Here is a 23,621-nt window from a genome sequence, read left to right as displayed (position 1 = left end):
TAGGTGGGGGCACAGCAAAACCATAGCACCATTTCCCAGGTGCCAAAAAGGTTGGGGACCACTGTCTTAGACAATTTGCAAAAAGTGTGATTCTCCACTCACTGTTTTGGTTCTTCTTTTGTGGAAGAGGTGAGTACCAGATGTACCTAGCGAGCCATCTTGAAGCCCCTTCTCCGTAGTTTCTTGTTTGTTTTTCATGTCACTTATGTAATTATTTTTCTTAGTGATTTTTGCCTTTGGTATTATGTTTAGAAAAAGCATCCCAACTCAAGATTTCATATTTTTATATATTTTTCTATTCTTTTATTCCTTTCATTTTGTCTCTTTCCCCATTTGAATCTTTTTGTGTGTACATGTGTAAATATGTTGTTATGTATGTGGAGTTATATTGTTATATGATATGGAGTAGATCAACTTGTATTCATCCAAATAATTAAGCAACAATTACAGAAGCATTTATTGTGTGGATGGAATTAAATTGCATACACTTTGGGAGGCCGAGAGGGGCAGATCACGAGGTCAGGAGATCGAGACCATCCTGGCTAACACGGTGAAACCCCGTCTCTACTAAAAAATACAAAAAACTAGCCGGGCGAGGTGGCAGGCGTCTGTAGTCCTAGCTACTCAGAAGGCTGAGGCAGGAGAATGGCGTAAACCCGGAGGCGGAGCTTGCAGTGAGCTGAGATCCGGCCACAGCACTCCAGCCTGGGCAACAGAGCGAGACTCCGTCTCAAAAAAAAAAAATGAATAAATAAAATGAATAAATAAATAAATAAATAAATTGCGTGGATGTGCCACAATTTGACCAAAGTGTGGTTGGACAATTAGCTCCATTTTTTTCTTATTATAAAAATTTGACACATTTTTTTCCCTATAAAATTCACCAGGTTCAGTGCAATTTCTGGAAGTATAGCCTGTCTAGATGAGTGATTTCATAAGTGGAACAGTTTTGGTGATGACCAACTGTGGCTCTGGTAGAAGGTGACTAAAACAGTGTAAAGGTCATTGGTAAAGAACAGTCCTTTAGATACTCTCATAGCCTACTTCTCTGTATCCGTCACTACTGAGTTTGGAGTCTTCTGAGGCTCTGCCTCCACTTAGCTACCCTTGTGAATTCTGAGCAGTGGCTTGTGCTCTAGTTTATCTGTCACTGATATCCCATCTGCTTTCTGTTATCAGAAATCATAAAAATCTCTGGTCTCTTTCCCTTCTGCTTTGAGTATTACAGTGAATTTACTTCCTTTTGTAAGTCTTTACTGAAATTTTAGTGGAGTTTGAGGAGGACTTTTTTCTTAAAAAATTAAAATACTGAATTAGGCAAACAATTTATTCTGCCTATTGGAATCCCCTAGGTGTTCATAATAATAGGCCACAGTACTACTCTCCATCTGGTATTAGATTGTTACAAATTCTGCCAACAGTATAAAAAGAAAATAGCCTGAGCCTCTAAGGTACTAGCACACTGGCAATATTAGCATATTGTTTGTCCCTTATAAAAACACAGTGTTTTCTGAATTTCATCCTTACAAATAAAAACACAGAGTTTTCTGAGTTTTATCCTTACGATGTTTCCAAAAAATTGACATGAAGATTGAAGCGTAGGCACAGAATCACCTGAAACCACACTTGTCCACATCCTTATACACACACATATATCTAGGCACATGTGAGCAGAAAACACTAACAGACATAATTACACTTATGTACTCATAACTTATTCACAAGAATAGGTGAGTTTGAATAGAGTTATTAAAGTGGTTAAATACGTAAGAGCAAAGAAGATAGGTGGAGAAGAGTAGGTGAGTAGAGCTGAGAATGAGTTACTAGTCATGAAATACTAGGAGGAGATCATATTCAAGAGACCAAAGACCAAAGAATAAAACAAGGGAATTTGTAAAGAGTAGGGGAAATAGGAGAATAATTCTCCTGGAAGGTTAAGATACTCTTGTTTTTGTTGTTTCTGAGTTTCACAACTATTCTTCTTCTTCCCTGTTATAAGTAGGAACTTAAAAATATTAACCTCCACATTTCTTTTTTTTTAAATAGCTTTGTTTATATATAATTCATACACCATAAAATTAACCCCTTTGAAGTGTACAATTTAAGTGGTTTTTAGAATATTCAGAGTTACACAATCATTACCACTACCTAATTCCAGAATATTTTCATCACTCCCAAAAGAAACCTCATGCCCATTAGCAGTCATTCCCCATTACCCGCTCACTGGAACCCCTGACAACCACTTATCTACTTATGTCCCTGTGGATTTTCTTATTCTGGACATTTCATAGAAATGAAATCAAGTGGTTTTCTATGTCTGGCTGCCTTTATTTAACACAATGTTTTCCAGGCTTATAAAAGTCATAGTTATGTATCAGTACCTTATTCCTTTTTATGGCTGAATAAAAATCCATTGTATAGATATGTCACATTTTTTCGTTTTGAACTAACAGTGTTTTGATTGTGGTAAGAACACATAAAGTAAAATTTGCCATTATAACCATTTTAAAGTGTACAGTTCAGTAGTGTTAAGTATATTCACATTGTTGTGCAACAGATCTCCACAACTTTTTCATCTTGCAAAACTGAAAGTAAATCCATTAAATTGCTCCCTATTTGCCCTACTCTTAGTCCCTGGTAATCAGCTTTCTACTTTCTGTTTTTGTAAATTTGACTACTTTAGATATCTCCTATAAGTAGAATCATATAATATTTGCTTTTTGTGACTGGTTTATTTCATTTAGCATAATGTCCTCCAGGTTCATCTATGATGTAGCAATTGACAAGATTTCCTTCTTTTTTAAGGCTAAAAAATATTCCATTGTATGTATAGACTATATTAAAAAATCTGTTAATCAGTTGATGGATGTTTGGGTTGTTTCCATCTTTTTGGTTATTATGAATGCTGCTATGAGCATTCGTGAACAAGATTTTTTGTGGACATATGTTTTCAATTCTCTCGGGTATATACTTTTGTATTAGTCAGTTTTCATACTGCTGTGAAGAAATACATGAGATGGGGTAATTTATAAAGAAAAAGAGATTTAATGGACTCTCAGTTTCACATGGCTAGGAAAGCCTCACAATCATGGCAGAAGGAGAAGGAGGAGCAAAGGCATGTCTTACATGGTGGGAGGCAAGAGAGCATGTGCAGGGGAACTGCCCTTTAGAAAACCATCAAATCTCATGAAAACTCATTCATTATCATGAGAACAGCATGGGAAAATCCTGCCCCTATGATTTAATCACCTTCCACTGGGTCCCTCCTGTGACACATTGGGATTATGGGAGCTACAATTCAAGATGACATTTGACTGGGGACATGCTAAACCCTATCAACCTAGGTGTAGAATTACTGTCATGTAATAACACAATGTTTCACTTTTTGAAGCACTGCCAAATTGTTTTCCAAAGTGGCTGCACCATTTTACATTCCACTAGCAGCATATGAGGGTTCTAATTTTCCTATATCCTCACTGATACTTATTGTCTTTTTGATTATAGTGAGTGTAAGGTGATCTCTCATTGTGGTTTTGATTTACATTTTTCGAATGACTAATGGTGTCATATTTATTCTTTAAACCAAAGAAGGGAGGAGAAAGATGAAGGAAAACTGCTCAAGTAGCTTTGCTCTTACCATGAGGAAATCAGGGTGGCTGGGGAATTATTTGAGTGAGGGTAATCAGAATTGCTCGGGTAAAATCCCATATTACTACTGTTGATAATAATATTACTAAAATAATCGGGTAAAATCCCATATTACTACTGTTGATAATAATATTACTAAAATAATCAGGACTAGCAATGCCCATTACTGTTCTAAGTGTTTTCATAAACATCTCTAACAATACTTGAGACGCTCATACTTCATAGCTGTATAAAAAACCTGTTTTTCATAAGCTTCTTTAAAGGATTTCTTCAAAGGAGGTCATGTATTTTGATCTCCAGTTACTCTGACATTGAAACATTTATTTTCCTTTTATATTCGACATAGCCATCCATGTCCTCTGTCAGTTTTACTCCAAAAGGGTCAGTTCTGAGACGCCTCTTTCTTTTCTGCTTGACAGTAAGTTCCACCCAGATTCTTTAGTGTTTACTCCTGGCCTGGGACTACTTCCTTCCACTTAGGAACTAAGAGCTGAATACACTTTTAGCTGATTGAGCTTCCATATTAGATAGCTCTTTCAGTAGAGAGCCTGAGTCATTGCATATGAAGCTTGATCTTCATTTTCTCCCTTTTTCTTAGACAAACATCTTCAGACAGGTTCGCTGTACCATACCAAGCCCATCCCTCTGATCCATTGCCTCATTCTGAAAGGTCAAAAATGACAGTTGTGAAAGGCATCCCAGAAAGCCAACAAGAAAGACTAAAGTGGCTGGTGTGGTTGGGTCCTAAATGTTCTGCTTTAAGAAACATAGCAAAACTGTCTGGTCTTAGGATTGAAAACTAGTGAACTAAATTTAATCATTAATTTCATTTGTTGTTGATAACATTTGAGTTTTTATCACTAAAATATTATTGGTCCATTTATCTTTGGATTATTTTATTCACCCAACTAATTGGTATGACCTTAGTTGTATAACTCAAACTTTTCCCACAGGTTTACTGCAAGTTTATCAGCTTTCACCTAGTTTTGCCAGCCCACAGTCAACAGAGCTCCTTATCTGTTTGAATAAGAACAATTTATTGAGATTGAGCACACATACATTTTGTGGACAACTGAAAAAAAAAACAAGTAAACTTTGAAATTATAAAGCTATTTTTATGTAATTTTAAGAAATGAAAGATATAAAAAATTAGAGTTTGTGCATGATTGTTCAAACAGAAGCTTAATTTATTGTAATTCAATCATATAACCACACCAATTCATCAACTAAACAATATAAAAAAATCAAGTCTCCTGTAATGTTCAAATAGAAATTAAATGGAAGGTTCATATCACAAAAGTAGTATCAGATGATCATCTCAGTTATGATCTTTAGGCAGACACACTCATACCAGACAGACCAAGTTAAGGTTTTTTGCATTAAAATACCAGTTGAACTGGTTATACATTCCACATGATGCAGATACTCTTTAGGGGAAATGGTAATGAGAAAGTGATGTTCTGCCTCACCCACAGGTGTGTATGGAGTAGTATAACATGTTTGAGTTTTGCTGTAGATTAAAAATCAGAAGCGAGCTATCCATAGGAAAAACTTAGAATCGCATCCACTAATGGCAAAATATAACAAACAAAGTTAAAGAAGAAACAGTAAAAATAAAAAAGAGATATTACAACAATAATCTTTCATTAAGAGAAAAAATGCTGTCATAAATTCTTTTTCACACATTTTCTGATTACACATTTTGTAAATAGCTTGGAGACAGATTTGTATGCTTTATAAGAAGTACATATAAATTGCTAGTTGTGATTTGTGAACTTATTATTCGGGGATTTAGGGGAATGAGTACTGAAATATCAATGAATGCATATGTATAATGTGTATATTTTTGTATGATTATCCAGAGATAGCTGTAATTGTTATGTAAAGTTTACATAGATATCCTATAGATTTTTTACTTAAAAATTAAGAACACATTCAGGTAGAGTCACCACCAATGTCTATTCAAAACCATTTTTTTTTCAGATGGAAAACAGAACACAGTATTGACACATGATTGTAAACAATACTGAAGAGAGGCTCGTTCTTTGTAGATTTCACATTTTGTCTCTGTTTTTCATCATTTCCTGCACCTAGGGAGAATGAAAAACAATTTTTTTCCACTTGCAATTTTGGTTTACTTGGAATTACCATATTTTGTTAGGCTAAAATATGTAGAGATTCAAAATACAGAAATCCGTATATTGAGCTGGTGCAAATAATTTGTACTTTGATACATCAAGGACATATGTTACAGGCTCTATGGGAACTATTATAAAATATCATGAGGATTGTTAGAACAGTGACCACATTCTGTATAATACTGTCACAGTAGATCCATGTCACAGTAGATCATATATATGTGTCAAAGCCCATAATGTACGACACAAAGAAAGAACCCTAATGTAAACTATGGTCTTTAGTTAATAATAATATATCAAATGCTGGCTCACCAATTTGTAACAGGTGTGCCACACTAATGCAAAATGTTAATAATAGGAGAAATTTGTGGTGGGAGATGAGGGAAGGGTAAGGAGATATATGGAAACTGTTCTTTCTGCCCAATTTTTCTATAAATTTAAAACTGCTCTAAAAATAAAGTTTGCTAATTTAAAAAATTTCCCCAATAAAAAACAACAAAAAATAAAAGATAACTTCTAAGCCAATAGAGGGAAAATGGAATGATAAAAGAAGGCTAAAAGTAAAGAAAAAGAAACATAACAAGTAGGACAAATAGCACATAGCAAAACAAGAGATTTAACCTCAAACATATCTTTAATTGTATTGAGTGTAAATGGTTAAAAACTTGCCAGATTTGAGTATTCATGATAAAAAGCAAAAACTCAACTGTATGCTATTTATAGAAAACATATCTGAAACCTAAGAACAGAGGAAAATTAAAAGTAATAAGGATAGAAAAATATAATACAATTTACATGTTAACAAAAATAAATCTGGTATAGCCACAATAATATTGAACCAAGTAGTCAGAGTACGTGATATACCTCTTTATAATAAATAGTTCAATTTGCCAGAAATAGATAAGAATTCTAAATTCATATGCACTTAATAACATAACCCCAAGCACATATACACAGCAAAAACTGACTGAACTACAGGGAGATAGACAAATTCACAATCATATTAGAAGACTTGAATAACATGTTTAGTAAGCCTGACATAATGGATACATTCAGAACACTTACCAATGATTGTAGAATAAACCTTTTTTTAAAACTACAAAAAATTTATTCACAACTATTAACCATATGCTGTGTCATAAAGCAAGTAAACACATTTCAAAGATTTGATGTTATACAAAGTATGTTCTATGAGCAAAGTGCAATTGACTTAGAAACCAAAAGATAACTACAAAATCCAATATCTAATAATTTGTACAAATAATATAATGTCCCCAAACCTATGAGTTGAAGAAGAAATTATAATACATATTAGAAACTATTTAGAACTAAATTAAATGAAAATACTATATATTTAAATTTATGTGATAAAACTTTAAATGCATATATTATTTTTTAACAAGGAGGTTCTGCTTCCTAAATACAGGAAAAGGCACTTAAAAATGACTCCTGCAGATAACAGCTGTATACAATGGACAAAATACAACACCTACCTCACCCACCACAAACAAACCAATGCAAAAATCAAACCAAACCAAAACATAACTTCCTGAAGGCTCTGGAGCCTAAACAAAGACAGATATATTTTAAAGGAAAGTCTAAACTTGGACCAAGTGACCAAAATGAGTTCTTCATTTTTTCCACTTTGACCCAATAGAAATCACAGTCATAGACAGCTGTGGCAGTGCAAGAATGCCTAAAACTCTGATAAGAAATCCTGCTGTCTTTCTGTATGGAAGAATCAGGGGAAGTAGCCTGGCCAAATATGAACAGTTTCTGAAGAGTGAGGGAGAATTCTGAAAGGAGAAAAAGATTCTCCAATATTGTATATGAACTTTAGGCTGACCCCTAGAACATGTACTCATAGGATAGATTCAAAGTAATGTGAATTGATCTGAGCGATGACCTGTTAATCACATGAGGCAAGAGAGAACTTATACTTTGAATTTAAGCATATTAACTGCCATTTTAAAAAAATCAACATTCATCAGAAAACTATAGCTAATCTCAGACTACGCAATATAATAATAACAATATCCCAGGTTGTCTAAAATTATTCTACTTATAGAAAGCATAGCAATTCACTTTAAATGAAAAAGACAATCAACAGATGCCAACTCTAAGATGATCTGGTGTTGAGGTTACTAGAGAAGCACTTTATTTTTGAGACAGAGTTTTGCTTTGTCACTCAGGCCAGAGTGCAGTGGTGCAATCTTGGCTCACTGCAACCTCCGCCTCCTGGGTTCAAGTGATTCTAGTGCCTCAGCCTTCTAAGTAGCTGGGATTACAGGTGCACGCCATCACACCCAGCTAATTTTTTTGTTGTTGTTGTTGAGACAGAATCTCACTCTGTCACCCAGGATGGAGTGCAGTGGCGCAATCTCAGCTCACTGAAACCTCCGTCTCCCAGGTTCACACCATTCTCCTGCCTCAGCCTCCTGAGTAGCTGGGACTACAGGTGCCTGCCACCATAGCTGGCTAATTTTTTGTATTTTTAGTAGAGACAGGGTTTTACCATGTTGGCCAGGCTGACTTTGAACTCCTAGCCTCAAGTGATCTGCCCACCTTGGCATCCCAAAGTGCTAGGATTATAGGCATGAGCCACTGCACTTGACTCTAGACAAGCACTTTAAAGCAGCTGTAATAACTAACTATGCTCAATCAAATAAAGGAAAATACACTGGAAATGAAGGAAAGTATAGGAAATAGAAGACAGATAGAAAGTAAAAAAAAAATGAACTGAAGAAACCACATGGGAATCCATAAAGGGAGTGAGAGGACATAGAAAACAGAGAAGAGCAAAGCTGAGCAGCCAGTCACCTGGGACTGGCCTGGAGGCAAGAGAAGCTCCCCAATAAGGGGAAGGGGTGAGAACCCCCAGGGAATCCACACTACCTACAGGGACTTATGCAATCCTAGGAATGGAAGAACACCCATGACTCTCACAGGGCCTCTAGACTGATACTGAAAGTCATCTAGAGTTTCTGCAGAAGCAACACTAAAGTCCACAGGGACACCCACAGGCCTTGGGTGCTGGAGCAGCCTGGTGCAAGCTGCCATAGCCCCAATAAAGGCCACAGTCATGATGCCAGAGAGTAGTCAGATTGCTCCACTCCCAGTTACCAGATAAGGCTCAGTGTCAGCTTCCAGCACAGTGATCCCACACCTGCCTGAACTCTGGCAGGAGACACAGTTCCTGCTTTTCTCCAGGAAGCACCCAAACAGCAGATCAGGTTACTCCACCCACCCCTGCTGCTCCTAGGCAAGTGTAACATGCTGGCTGGGGCTTCCAACAGAGAAGACCTGCCTCTGCCTAAACTCTGTGGGCAGTGCAGCTACGTGTTCTCCCAGGAAGCACCTGGATGGTGGGCCAGATTACTCCACCCAACCGCTGCTCCTAGACATGCAGCACTCCCTGGCTGGGGCTTCCACACAGTGGCCATACCTCTGCCTGAACTGTATGGGTGGGCACAGCTCTGTGTTCCCCCAGGATATGCCTGGATAATGGACCAGGTGACTTCATTCACCCCTGCTATTCCTAACTAGGTGGGACTTACTGATTTGTGCAGCTCCCAAGCAAAGGGAAACTCTCAGAACAATGAAAGGGGTGAGACGCCCAGGTTCTCAGGCTGGTAGGGGAGCGGGTGTGCCTCCCTCCACAGGGCCAGTTAGGGAAGGGTATGGCCTGACTGCCAGCTGTGGCTCCATGCCTGAGGGAGCCCTGCAGTCCAGAACACCTAACAAAGGAAAGGCAGGTACAGAGCTAGTGATTGGTGACAGCTACCCCAAACTCCAGGAGTGAACCTAGTTGAGGGGGAGTGGTCATCTCTCTCCCCTCTACTGCAGAGCACTACTGTGAATGTGTCAAAATATGAAAGAGCAGAGGGCTAATAGCCTATCTGCTGGCTACTACTCTTAAGCACCACTACTGGATTTCAGCCCAAATTATAACACTAAAAATATTTTGCCAGTATACAGCATCTGTGAAACCTAAAGTAAAAACCCAGCCACAAAAATCCTGCACAGAGCATTGGCCCTCTGAAAGCAAGCAGAAATGAAGCCAACTGATTATACGCAACTCCCATCACAGGTAAAGAAATACTAGCCCTCACACATGAGAAAGAATCAATGCAAAATCTCTGGTAATTCCAAAAACCAAAGTGACCCTTTACCTTCAAATTAACAGACTAGTCCCCCAGCAATGGTTTTAAACCAGATTGAAATGACTGAAATGACAGATATAGAATTCAGAATCTGCATGGCAAGAAAGATCATTGAGATCCAGCAGAAAGTTGAAACCCAACCCAAGGAATCCACTAAAATGATTCATTTTAGGAACTGAAAGATGAAATAACCATTTTAAGACAGAACAAAATTGAACTTATAGAATTGAAGAATTCACTTCAAGAATGACTAATACGGTTAGAATCATTAACAGCAGAATTGACCAAGGTGAGGAAAGAATATCAGAGCTGGAAGACCAGTTTTTTGAATCAATTCAGTTGACAAAAGTTTTTTATTTTTTATTTAAAAAAATGAATAAAACCTCCAAAAAAAGTGGGATTGTGAAGGGACCAAATCTATGACTCACTGGCATTCCTGAGAGAAAAGGAGAGAAAATAAACAACTTGGAAAACAGAGTGAGGATATAGTTCACGAAAATTTCCCCAATCTTACCACAGAGGTGGACATAAAAATTTAAGAAAAATAGAGAACCCCTGTGAGATACCATACAAGACAACCATCCCCAAGGCACATAGTCATCAGATTCACCAAGATAAACATAAAAGAAAAAAAATCTTAAAGGCAGCCAGAGAGAGAGATCAGGAACCTACAAGGGGAACCCAATCAGGCTAGCAGCAGACCTCTCAGCACAAACTTGGAAAAACCATTACCAGCCACTATAAAAATACCCCAAAGTACACAGACCAACGACACTATGAAACAACTACATTATCAAGTCTGCAAAATTAGCCAGCATGATGATGACAGGACCAAATTCACACATAACAATATTAACCTTAAATGTAAATGGGCTAAATGCCCCAATTAAAAGACACAGAATGGCAAGCAGGATAAAAGACAAGACCCACTGGTGTGCTGAACTCAAGAGACATCTCACATGCAAAGACACACACAGGCTCAAAATTAAGAGATGGAGGAAAATTTACAAAGCAAATGGAAAGCAGAAAAAAGCAGGGGTTACAATCCTAGTTTCTGACCAAATAGACTTTAAACCAACAAAGGACAAAAAAGACAAGGGCATTACAAAATGGTAAAGGGTTTGATTCAGGAAGAAGAACTAACTCTTCTAAATACATATGCACTCAATACAGGAGCACCCAGATTCATAAAACAAGTTATTAAAGACCTACAAAGAGACTTAGAGCCCCATACAACAATAGTGGGAGACTTTTAATACCCCACTGTCAGTATTGGACAGATCATTGAGACAGAAAATTAACAAAGATATTCAGGACTAGAACTCAGCTCTGGACCAACTGGACCTGATAGATATCTACAGAACTCTCCACCTTAAAACACCGAATATACATTTTTTTGGTGCCACATGGGACTTACTCTAAAATTAATCACATAATTGGAAGTAAAACACTTCTCAGCAAATGTAAAAGACGTGAAATCATAACAAACAGTCTCTCAGACTGCAGTCCAATCAAATTAGATCTCCAGATTAGGAAACCCACTCAAAACCACACAACTACATGGAAATTGAACAACCTGCTCCTGAATGACTTTGGGGTAAACAATGAAATTAAGGCAGAAATCAAGAAGTTATCTGAAACCAATGAGAACAAAAAGACAACATACCAGAACTTCTGGGATATAGCTAAAGCAGTGTTAAGAGGGAAATTTATAGCCCTAAATGCACATCAAAAAGCTAGAAAGGTCTCAAATTGTCACCCTAACATCACAACTTAAAGAACTAGAGAACTAAGAGCAAGCAAACCCCAGAGCTAGCAGAAGGCAAGAAATTACCAAGCTCAGAGTGAAACTGAAAGAGATAGAGATACAAAAAATCCTTCAAAAAATCAATGAATTCAGGAGCTGGTTAAAAAAAAAATATCAATAGATAGACTGCTAGTTAAAGTAATAAAAAAGAAAAGAGAGAAGATTCAAATGAACACAATGAGAAATGATAAAGGGGATACCACCACTGACCCCACAGAAATACAAATAACCATCAGAGAATACTAGAAGGTATCACACCAGATGAATTCAAATTATACTACAAAGCTACAGTAACTAAAACAGCATGGTACTGGCATAAAAACAGACACATAGACTAATGGAACAGAATAGACAACTCAGAAATATATCCATGCACTTACAGTCAACTAATTTTTGACAAAGATGCCAATAATATATATTGGGGGAAAGAACAGACTCTTTAATAAATGGTGCTTGGTATACAGGATGTCCATATGCAGAAAAATAAAACTACATCCCTATCTTTCACCATATACAAAAATCAACTCAAAATGGATTACGGACTTAAATGTAAAACCTGAAACTTCGAAAATACTAGAATAAACCATTGGAAAAAAAGCAATAGGACATTGATCTGAATGAAGATTTTTAGGTAAGGCCTCAAAAGTACAGGCAACAAAAGCAAAACTAGACAAATGAGATTACATCAAGTAATCTCAAGTAATCTAGCCTCATTAAAAAAAGCTTCTCTGCACAGCAAACAAAATGAGTTAAGAGACAACCTACAAAGTGGGAAAAATATTTGCAAACTATTCATCTGACAAAGGATTAGTAACTAGAGGAACTCAGACAACTCAGCAAAAAATAACACAACTTAAAATAAGCAAAAGATCTGAATATACATATCTCCAAATAAGATATACAAATGGTCAAGATGTATATGGGAAAATGCTCAATATTACTAATCATCAGGGAAATGCAAATCAAAACCACAATGAGATGCCATCTCATCCCAGTTAGAATGGCTATTATCAAAAAGACCAAAAAACAAACAAACAACTTAAAAAAAAGAAAAACCAAACCACCAAACAAACCAAGTGTGCTGGTGGAGATACAAAGAAAGAGGAATACTTCACACTATTGGTGTAAATGTAAAGTATTACAGCCATTATGAATATGAAACAAAACTAAAAACAGAACTACGATATAGTCGAGCAATCCCACTGCTGGCTATTATTTCCAAAGGAAAGGAAATCAGTGTTTTGAAGAGATATCTGCACTCCCATGTTTACTACAGCACTATTCAAAAGATCCAAGGTAAGGAATCAACCTAAGTGTTTATCAACACATGAATGGATAAAGAAAATGTGGCACATATATATAACGGAATACTATGCAGACATAAAAAGAAGGAAGTCCTGTTATTTGCAGCAACATGGATGGAACTGGAGGTCTTTATGTTAAGTGAAATAAGCCAGGCACAGAAAGACAAATATTGCATGTTTTCACTCATATGAGATCTAAAAAAGTGGATCTCATGGAGGCAGAATAGATTCATGGTTACCAGAGGCTAGAAAGGGAAAAGGGGAAGGGAAGATGTAGAGAAATTGGTTATGGGTACAAAATACAGTTAAAAGGAATAAGTTCTCGTATTTAGTACAGTAAGAAAACTATAGTTAATATTTTATTGTATATTTCAAAATAGCTAGAAGAGAAGAATTATAATGTTCCCAAAAGAAAAAAAAAGATAAATGTTTTAGGTAGTAAATATTTCAATTATCCGATTTGATCATTACACATTGTATATATGTATGAAAATATCACATGCACCTTAAAAATATGTGCAACTATTATATATCAGTGAGAAAAGTACAAAAGCAAGTAAGTTAAACCACTGTAGCTACTTCTATTCAGCATTAATTAAACAGGACATCCCTAACCAGTGTCAGCATTCCAACAGGAAATGGATGGCATACTTATAATAGAATTCAATGAGAGTTTATTTATAAATGGGCTATTTGAAAAGAATTAGGCAGGGGGAGTCACATGGGACAATATAATAATCCAAAGCTAGTAGCAGTTGAACTTACTTTAGGGTTGAAGGGTCAAGAAGAGAGAACATTGCTGGAATTCAGAAGAAAATAGTCATATAAAATAAGATACTGTGAGACAGCTTAAGACAGACAGATCAAGGTGACCTCTTAGGGGAGAAAGCCAGGAGAATAAACCTGATTTCACCTTGTTTCCTCCTTATAATCATCTTCCAGGGTTTTCCATTGGCTTAACCCAATTGGAAGTCAGAAAGAATGAGAGCCTGTTGATTTGGTAATTCCAAGTTAGTATTTTTGTGGTAGAGAAGACAGGAAGGTGGATCTGAAGAGTCAAAGAGAAGATATATCATACATGCAATAAAACAAGGAGGAAAAAAGGAAAAGGATTGTAAAGGCCAAAATAAAACTGTTACTATTTACATATATCTGTAGAAACACCTAAAGAATAAACACATACATTATTAGAATTAATAATTTGAGTTTAGTAAGGTTGCTGGATATAAGATCAACAAAAAGCTTAATTATACTTTGTACAAGCAATAAGACAGTCTTGTTTTGAAGCAAAGATGGACAAATATACTATATAATTCAAGTAGAGCAATATGGAAGATATAGTTGTTTTACTAAAAGGCACTTGCTCAACTCGATATCTGACTGGAAGAAAATGAAACTTGACCCCAGCTTACACCCTGCACAAAATCAATTCCAGACCAATTGTGGATATAAATGTGAAAGCAACAAACAAAACTAACCCCCACCCCCTGCTCTTTAAAAAGACCAACCACAAAGAAACTTTCATGAGATATTATGGAAAACTATGGTCGACTGGGTGCTATGGCTCATGCCTGTAATCCCAGCACTTTGGGAGGCCCAGGCGGGCGGATCATTTGAGGTCAGGAGTTTAAGACCAGCCTAACCAACATGGTGTATTCCTGTCTCTACTAAAAATACAAAAAATTTAGCTGGGCGGGGTGGCGCATGCCTGTAGTCCCAGCTACTCAGGAGGCAGGATAATCCCTTGAATCTGGGAGGTGGAGGCTGCAGTGAGCCAAGATCGCGCCACTGCACTCCAGCCTGAGGGACACAGCCCGTCAAGAGCTTGGGCTAACGGGAAGCTTCTAAAACAGGACACTGAAAATGCTAATCATAAAACAAAAGATGGTTAAATTTGACTATATTAAAATTAATAATTTCTGTTCACGCAAAGATACATTTAAGAGAAATAAAGGGAAGACACAGTGGAAAGACACCTGCAACAAGCATAATTAACAAAGAAGTCATAACCAGAATATATGGAAAATTGTTACTAATGATTAAGAAAAAGACAAACAATACAGTAGAAAAATAAGTATTTCCAAATGGCCAATAAACAAATGAAAAGATATGCAACTGCCTTAGTAATCAGGAAAAAGCAAAATGAAATTGCAATGATATGTTACTATTCACCTATCGAAATGGCTGATGCTAAAACCACTGATAGTAGTAAGCATGGGTAAGGATGTGGAACAACTGGAACTCTTACACACTGCTGGTGGGAACATAAATGGGTATAATCACTTTGGGAAATTGTTTGAAATAATCTACTAAAGCTGAGGAAACACATACCCTATGATCCAGCAATTACTCTTCAAGGTATGCACTCAAGAGAAATGTGTTACCAAAAGACATGTGCAAGAAGATTTACAGCAAAACTTTTTGCAATAACTCCAAGTTGGAAACAACCTGAATTCCCATTGAAGGTAGGATACATTATGGTATTCTACACAATGAATACTGTACAGCAGGCTTGTCCAACCTGCAGTTTGTGGGCTACATGTGGTCCAGGACAGCTTTGAATGAGACCCAACAAAAATTCGTAAACTTTCTTAAAATATTATGAGATTTCTTTTGCGTTTTTTTTTCCTCCTCAGGTCATCAGCTGTCATTGTTAGTGTATTTTACGTGTGGCCCCAATTTGTCTTCCAAAGTGGCCCAGGGAAGCCAAAAGATTGGACACCCCTGCCAATTAAAATGAATGAACTATTGCCACATACAACAGCATGGATCAATCCCGATGACATAATTTTGAGCATAAGAAACCAGATACAACTGATTACATATGACATGGTTCCCTTTATATACAGTTCAAAAGCTGACAAATATAAACACAAGTATTTCATGATTCAGGTTTAGTGATAAAATTATAAAGAAAAGTGAGGAGGTTATTGCCATAAAGGTCATAAAGAATCCTTTTGTGGGAAGTAATAACTGTGAGGGAAAGGAGGGGGGCTTCTGGGATGCTGGTTATGTTTTATTTATTTTTTTAAAACTTGAATGGTAATCAAAGGTATGTTTGCTTCATAAGAATTCAGAGTTGTACGTACTTTGTTCTATACAGTTTGCTGTATGTGTGCTGTATTTTACAATAAAGAGAATTAAAAGGTTGTTCTTTTTCTCCAATTCTATACCTGGCACAGCATAAAATTCAGGGGGTCCTCTGGCTTTTCATAGACTAAGTTTTCAGTAATCTGCTGAGAGAGAGAGAGCATAAGGCAACATATTATGGCTCTGAGCAAAAGTTATGTGGACAGGTTATATTTGACGCTATCTCTCCCACTAACCTAACACATACCATAGCTTTTGTTTTTTTCAGAGATGGGTTCTCACTCTGTCACCCAAGATGGAATGCAGTGGTACTATCATAGTTCATAGCTCACTATAGCTTCAAACTCCTGGGCTCAAGGAATCCTCCTGCCTCAGCATCCTGAGTAGCTAGGACTATAGGTGCACACCACTATTTCCGGCTCACTATGGTATTTTGAAGAAATTAAGTAACAGCTTACTTTATTATTACCAATAAAATTAGTCAAATTAAGGTAAAATTTAGAGAAATAAAAATTTAGTATAAATAGCAATTGATATTTTCACTAGTTTCCAAGATCAAAGAGATAGTGAGAAAGTTTGGAAGAAAGTATTTGTTTTGAGAATTGTGATCTTGCTAGATTGAGAAATTAATAAATTATTTGCTTTGAAGAACAGTACGAGAAAAACTTTTTGAATAAAAATTTTAAAACACTGCACAATTTTGCATAGAATCTTCCTTCTGAGACATTTGATTATAAATGGCAAAAATGATGTTCAGTATTATAATATTATGAAAAAGTATACATAAAACTTTAGATACACTTCCATACTTTTGTTGTTATTGAATAAATTAAAGAATTATAATAAAGTAAGCACAATTCTCACTTGCAGGGCATAACAATCAGGCAGATTTCAGGATAAAATATTCAGGTCTATCTAAGGCACCAACATCATTCCATTATGTGTTTTATATCTATTTCTGTTGAACACATATTTAATTACTATTTTTTCGTATAACAATATTGCATGCATAAGCATTTTTTTCTTCACAGGTGAAGAAAATTATAAAATGATTAAAACTACTGTCTCAATGGAAGTCTCAACAGGTTTCATCCTTCAGTTTAATAATTAGTAGTTCTTTAATTAAAGCCAGAAACCCAGACATTAGTACTCTTCCAACAAAAAGACATTTGAAAAAGGAAAAGGCATAGACCAAGGTTAATGAAGTAGACATCACTTATCCTTATTTTATGTGAGGAATCTTAGGTTCACAAAAGTTAAGTAATTTTTCCCAAATCACAAAGACAAGAAGTACAAAGTTAGGATTTGAGCCTTGGGCTAACAGATTACAAAATCTGTTCTCTTTCCTCTATGCTCTACTTCTTTACATTCAAAAATTTTCAGTTTAAAGGTTTTCATTTGAGGTAAGCCATTCTTATTTTACACCTTTCTAACCACAAATTCCAGCACCACATACTGAGGTCAATGAGAGTTGTAATTTGAAGAATTAGAAGCAATTTTAAAGTATTTCTTTTCCCCTCTAGAGCATGTGGATTCTTAGATGGTTACGAGATTGGTCATCTTTTGAAAGTATAGTCATGTTCCATATAGTGATGTGTTTCAAGATTTTAATGGAGCTGAAAAATTCCTATTGTCTAGTGATGTCATAGCTGTCATAGCTGTCATAATGCCATAGTGCAAAACATTAATCATGTGTCTGTGGTGATGCTGGTGTAAACAAACCTACTTTGCTACCAGTCGTATAAAAATATAGCACATGAAGTTATGACAGTACATCATACTTGAAAATAAATGACTATGTTGCTGGTTTATGTACTTGCTATGTGATTTATTTAGAATGTATTCTGTCTACCTATTTAAAAAAAGTTAACTGTAAAACAGCAGGGAGGTTTTTCAGGGGGTATTCCAGGAGAAGGCATTGTTATTACTGGAGATGACAGCTCCATGCATTTATTGCCTCTGAAGACCTGCCAGTGGGACAAGTTGTGAAGGTGGAAGACAGTGATATTGATCATTCTGACCCTGTAGGCATAGGTTAGTGTGTATTTGTGTCTTAGTTTTAAATCAAAAATGTTAAAAAAGTAGAAAAATAAAAGTAAAAAAAAATTAAAAAATAGAACCAAGATTACGGAATAAGAATGTAAAGAAAAATATTTTTGTATAGCTGTACAATGTGTATTTTAAGCTAAGTGTTATTACAAAACAGTCAGAAGATTAAAAAATTTAAAAGTTTATAAAGTTAAAAAGCTACAGTAAGCTAAGGTTAATTTAGTTTTGAAGAAAAACATGTTAAAAAAATTTAGTGTAGCCTAAGTGTTCAATGTTTCTAAAGTCTACAGTATTGTACAGTAACATCCAAGGCCTTTACACTAACTCAGCATGCACTCACTCACTGACTCGCTCAGAGCAACTTCCAGGCCTGCAAGCTCCATACATAGTTAAGTACTCCATAGCGGTGTACCATTTTTATCTCTCATATGGTAATTTTACTGTATGTTTTCTATGTTTAGATACACAAATACTTCCCATTATATTACATTGCCTACAGTATTCATTATAATAATGTACAATACAAGTTTGTAGCCTAGGAGCAATAGGCTATACCATATAGCCTAAGTGTGTGGTAGGCTATATCATCTAGATTTGTGTAAGTACACCGATGTTCACACAGTGACAAAATTGCCTGATGATGCATGTTTCAGAACTCTCAGAACATATCCTCATTATTAAGCAACATGTGATGGTATAATACTTCTGCCTGGATTTCCTTTTTCTCTTCTTTTCAATTGATAATATTTTGTCCTTCCTTCCTAGTCTGGCTCTTTAACCTTTGGCCAAGTTTTTCCCTATCAACCAACCTACCTGATCTATAATCCCTCTGAATGGCTTCATACAATGGTATCATCTATTTGGTGTTTATCATTTACTACTTATGGTAACTACATCTTAATGCACTTATTAATTTCTCAATTAGAATATATCCCTTTTTACAGAATACACCCTTTCTTGTACCTCTTGAAAAACTTACAATTAAAGAGAGGAATTGAGAGGTTTACCTGGAATATTTGCAGAATGTGGTGTTTTTCCATGTATTGGAGTGCAACTTGATAAGGATCTTCATAAACAATAGAAGGGAACCTTCTACAACTTTGATTGCGTATACGATAGCTCTTTCCTTGCTCAATTTCTGAAAATTCATCCTGAAATTTAAATCCCCCCACCAAAGAATCCTTAGTAAACCTGAAGGGCCTAGGAATTGTCATTATCAGTGAAATCTGATGTCAATGAGATCTTAACACCAGGAGCTGGAGAAAAGACACATTTTTAAGAGAGACTTGGATAATCCTCCAGGTCTCCAGGTGCAATATAATGCACCTCATGTCCTGGGGGGTACCCTAGGCATTGCCAATCAACTTCAAATACTTTTCCCTTCGCAGGGATCTCTAATCGACTCCAAATTCCCATCTCCTGGTAGAAGCCCAGAGAGGGAAAATGACTTAATATCACAGAGTTAGTTGCAGAACCAGGACGTAAAAGGCAGGTTTCCTGAATCCTGGTTTTTAATCCTTCCTGAACGGCCTTTGGGAGTAGAGAAGGCAATACTTCTCTTTTATTTCCCATCCTTCTTTTGCCCTTCCTGAAATTATGGGTCACATATACCACAACATGTGCGTTTTTTCTTTATCCTTGATGCAATATATGCCCTTCCATTGTACCCCTATTTCTACTCTCCAGGCCCCACCTAGATCTCTGATCTCCCAGGTAGGTATCAAATGCCCATTTAACTTACAGATTTGGTTACTACGGCTTGAGTTTTTTCTTGACTACTAATATGGTTCAATTTGGATGAGATGGAGGGGAGTCTTGGGAAAAGGGCTTGGTCTTTTGCTTGGAAATTACTGGTGAATCTGGCATCAACTGGGTGGTAGGCTGGGGTAGTGGTTGCATTTTGAGTTTCCATTTCAACTGAAAGCTTGGAATTGAGGTCTACTTGGCTGTCCTCAAATTTGCAGGGTTGTACTCTGTAGTCAGCCTCTTTGTCCTTCTTGCTATTGCCTAACTGGGGAAATATCCTGTCTTCAGACTGGCCATGTCTTTCATAGTAAGACAGTTGGTCTTTGTGATTAGCTTGTCTGTCTGCTAAGTGGTCAATCTGGTCAGATTCACTGTAGTCAGCCTTGTCAACTGGAGGTTGATCAGCATTACTATGAGCTTGGTCAATAGTCTGGTGTTCAGCTAGTTCAGTGGCTTTGCCATACACTTGGTGGTGAGTCTTTACAGATGTTTTGTGGTCAACGAGGCCATGCGATCTGAGGTCAATCTGCTCAGAAGTTCCTTGGTGAACCAGGCTAGCCAATCTGTAGTCAGTCTTCACAGAAGTTCTCCTAACTTTGCCTGACATTCTGCGGTCAATCTGTACTGAAGGTCTTTGGTCAGATGGTACGGATGATCCACTGTCAATCTGCACAGAAGGACTTCGGTCAGATGGTACGGATGACCCACTGTCAATCTGCACAGAAGGACTTCGGTCAGATGGTACGGATGACCCACTGTCAATCTGCACAGAAGGACTTTTGTGGTCAGATGTGCGGATGACCCACTGTCAATCTGCACAGAAGGTCTTTTCTCAGATAGTCTGGATAATGTGTATGTAATCTGCTCAGAAGTTATTCCCTCAGCCTTGTCAGATAGTCTACGGTCCATCTGCTCGGAAGCTCTTCTCTCGGACTGGTCTGCCATGAGTCCGAGAGTCACCAATTTCAGAAACTCTTGATTGGAGCTATGTGAATATCTACCACCAGCACCTAGGAAGTTCTTCTCTCAGCCTGGCCTGACATTCTGTGGTCAGTCTGTCTGGAACCTCTCTGGTCAGATGGCATAGACAGTCTACCATCAATCTGCCCAGAAGTTACTCTCTCAGCCTGGCTAGATAATCTTCGTTCAATCTGTTCAGCAGTTCTTTCCTCGGTCAGGCCAGACACCTGACCATCACTCTGTTCATACTGTACATTATTAGCTTGGCTAGATGCCTTGCCTTCAGTTTGTTCAGATGGTGTTTGGTCAACCTGATCATCTGCTCTAAGGTCAGAAACATTAGCAGGGTCGGATGCTCTGTGGCCAGCCTGACCAGGTGTACTACGCCCATTTTGTTCAGCTACTCCATTGGTAGTTTGGCTAAATATGTTGAACTTAGCCTGGCTAGGCACTCTCAGGGCAGTCTGGTCAGCTATTCTGTGAGCAGTGTGGTTATCTGCCTTCCTTTCGGCCTGGTTCTTCTGGTCGTCGTCTTCCTGGCCATTAGTGTGGCCAGCACTTGAGGGAGCGGCTGGGCTTTCATGTTCCAAGGGTTCAGCCAGTGCCTCTTGTGGAGGCTCTTCCATTTCCTGCCGCGTCCCTGACTGGTCTAGGTTGCCAGGCACTGTGGGTGGAGCTGGGCTGGGTCGTCTAGGTGACCCTTCAGGAACGCCACATGATTCCCACGGGCTTTGTTCGGGTCTCTGCGCGTCAGGGCGAGTGGCCGCCCCGCTGTTGTAAGTGGAGGGATGGCCGTCAGCTGACCCTGCAGGGCGCAGGCGAGCGCAGGGACTACGCCATCTCCTGAGAAGAGGCGATTCCCAGGCTCTGGCAGCTAGAGCTTCTCCTCCCCAAGCCGAGCGACCAGGACCAGGCCGCGGGGCTCCGTGCATCGCCACCTCGAGATTTACCCTCTTCCTTGTTCGCGGAGGTTCTCGGCAGTGTGTGAGAAAAAGGCCCTCTCTCAGGTACTGCTCCCCTGAGTAACATCCCCCCCCCGCACCTCCAAATGTTAGCAGATGAACACACAACCAGCTGCACGAGGACCACAAACCTGAACAGAGGTTGTTGCTATTGCCAATAACTCAAATTCACACTTTGGTACTGAGTTTGTCTCTAATCACAGATGTAATGCACAGTATGATGCTAGACTGGGCGCTGTGCTAAGTAAATAGTCTTGCTAAAAGTTACTCTTCTTTGACTCTATTCAGTGTTGTGGTAACACAACCACATTATATTCTTTTACATTTTTCAGTACTACCTTTACAGTGCCAGTGCTGTTTTCAGTAGTACCAGGAAGAGTTTAGTCTTACTAACACTAATGCTATTACAATCTTAGGGATCTGCCCTCACAAGAAAAGAATGTAAAGAAAAGAGTTTTGCTCTCCACCCCTAACACACCCCTCGGCAGTTTATTCCTGCAGGAGCGTCCTCTCCCCCATCCAAAGGACAGGTCACCAGTTGTTTTCCATCCCCTTTGGGTATAGCTGTCTTGGCAGTGGAAACTCCTGCCCCAAGGTGTTTTCTTGCTGAATTAGACATGTGATCTATGGCGGGAGAGCCAGAGAGAGGAGAGAAGATCCAGTGAGAATGGGTTCTAAAACTGCACCATCTAGTGGTCTTACCGCAGAGAGGCGAGTTAGAAGGAGGCCAAACCAGAGTTCCAGAAAGGAAGGGAGTAAGGAAAGTGGAGAAAGATACCAGAAGGAATATTTAGCAAGTGGAGAATTTGTATTTGATGGTGTTGGCCAGTGGGGCCCAGGTTTTGACATTTGGCCCTCCCCCTTTGCAATCAACCTTAAGAATGCACCTCAGAGTCAGTAGGCTGTCTATTTTCAGGAGTAGGCCAGTACAGAGGTGGTGATTGATGAGACATATTTGACCTTGCAAAGCCTGAAATCACTGAGGCAGGCCAAGGGTTGGTAGTGTGATGCCAGATATGCCTTTAGTAAGGATTCAACTGCATTAAACAATTAAAAATGAGACTTAAAATCCAAATTCAAATACTTGTGATCAAAGTGTGACAGGGAGAGTGGATACACTTGACACCATACTTAGGAATGGAAAAGGGAATCTAAGCACACTACTCTGAAGTAAAGTCATTTATGTAACAGTGCCTAGAATATAACAGGTGCTCAAGAAGTGCTTGTTGAATGTAACTTTATGAATTATCTACCTTATTTATTTAAAAGTGCATGACACAATTGGATACTGTGTTTAGAGTAAAATAGCTCTTGGGCTATGGCTTGTAGCTTCAAAGTGTTATTGGTTTTGGAGATTTATTCTTCCATTTTATAACTTAAATGTAATAATCGTAGAAATATAAAAAAGAAAGCATAAAGAAAAAAATTCCCAAACACTCAAGAGATAACCTTTCTTGACATTTTGATGTGTATCCTTCTGGAAATATCCCCATGCAAATCTTTGTGTCTATATCTATAGGTATGTATATATTTTACAAAATGATGATTTATTAATTTGAGATCTTTATTCTTTTTAATGTAGCTGTTTTGTAGTTACAAATTTCCCTCTGAGCTGATCCTTTTGCTGCATCTCTCAAGTTTTTGGTGTTATGTTTTCATTCATCTGAAGATATTTTCTCATTTTCTCTGTGATTTTTTTTCTTTGATACATTGGTTGTTTAAAAGTATGTTGTTTAATTTCCAAATATGTATGA

At 37.6% G+C, this 23,621-nt stretch overlaps 2 protein-coding genes across 3 annotated transcripts in view; one reads left to right on the top strand and one right to left on the bottom strand.

Annotated features, from left to right (window-relative positions):
• Positions 1-5,588: 5,588 nt before the first annotated feature.
• On the bottom strand, positions 5,589-21,739 carry TEX55 (testis expressed 55). Its single transcript, XM_031663031.1, is given in 6 exon segments — positions 5,589-5,738; positions 16,150-16,296; positions 19,207-19,350; positions 19,941-20,737; positions 20,740-20,958; positions 20,961-21,739. Coding segments are annotated over 5 exon segments (1,800 nt in total). The 5' UTR covers positions 21,532-21,739; the 3' UTR covers positions 5,589-5,738; positions 16,150-16,227.
• The window catches only part of IGSF11 (immunoglobulin superfamily member 11), a 207,567-nt gene continuing 205,603 nt past the window's right edge, over positions 21,658-23,621 (top strand). Inside the window, exon 1 of one of the 2 annotated variants that reach the window (XM_017955180.3) lies at positions 21,658-21,912. The gene's annotated coding sequence lies outside the window, so the exon portion shown is untranslated. The remainder of the gene's footprint in view (positions 21,913-23,621) is intronic. The other variant, XM_009200038.4, reaches the window with a different exon arrangement.

Source organism: Papio anubis, chromosome 2 (genome assembly GCF_008728515.1).
Source record: "Papio anubis isolate 15944 chromosome 2, Panubis1.0, whole genome shotgun sequence".
Taxonomy (NCBI): domain Eukaryota; kingdom Metazoa; phylum Chordata; class Mammalia; order Primates; family Cercopithecidae; genus Papio; species Papio anubis.
Note: the sequence above shows the minus strand (reverse complement) of the source record. Positions and strands in the feature narration are given on the sequence as shown.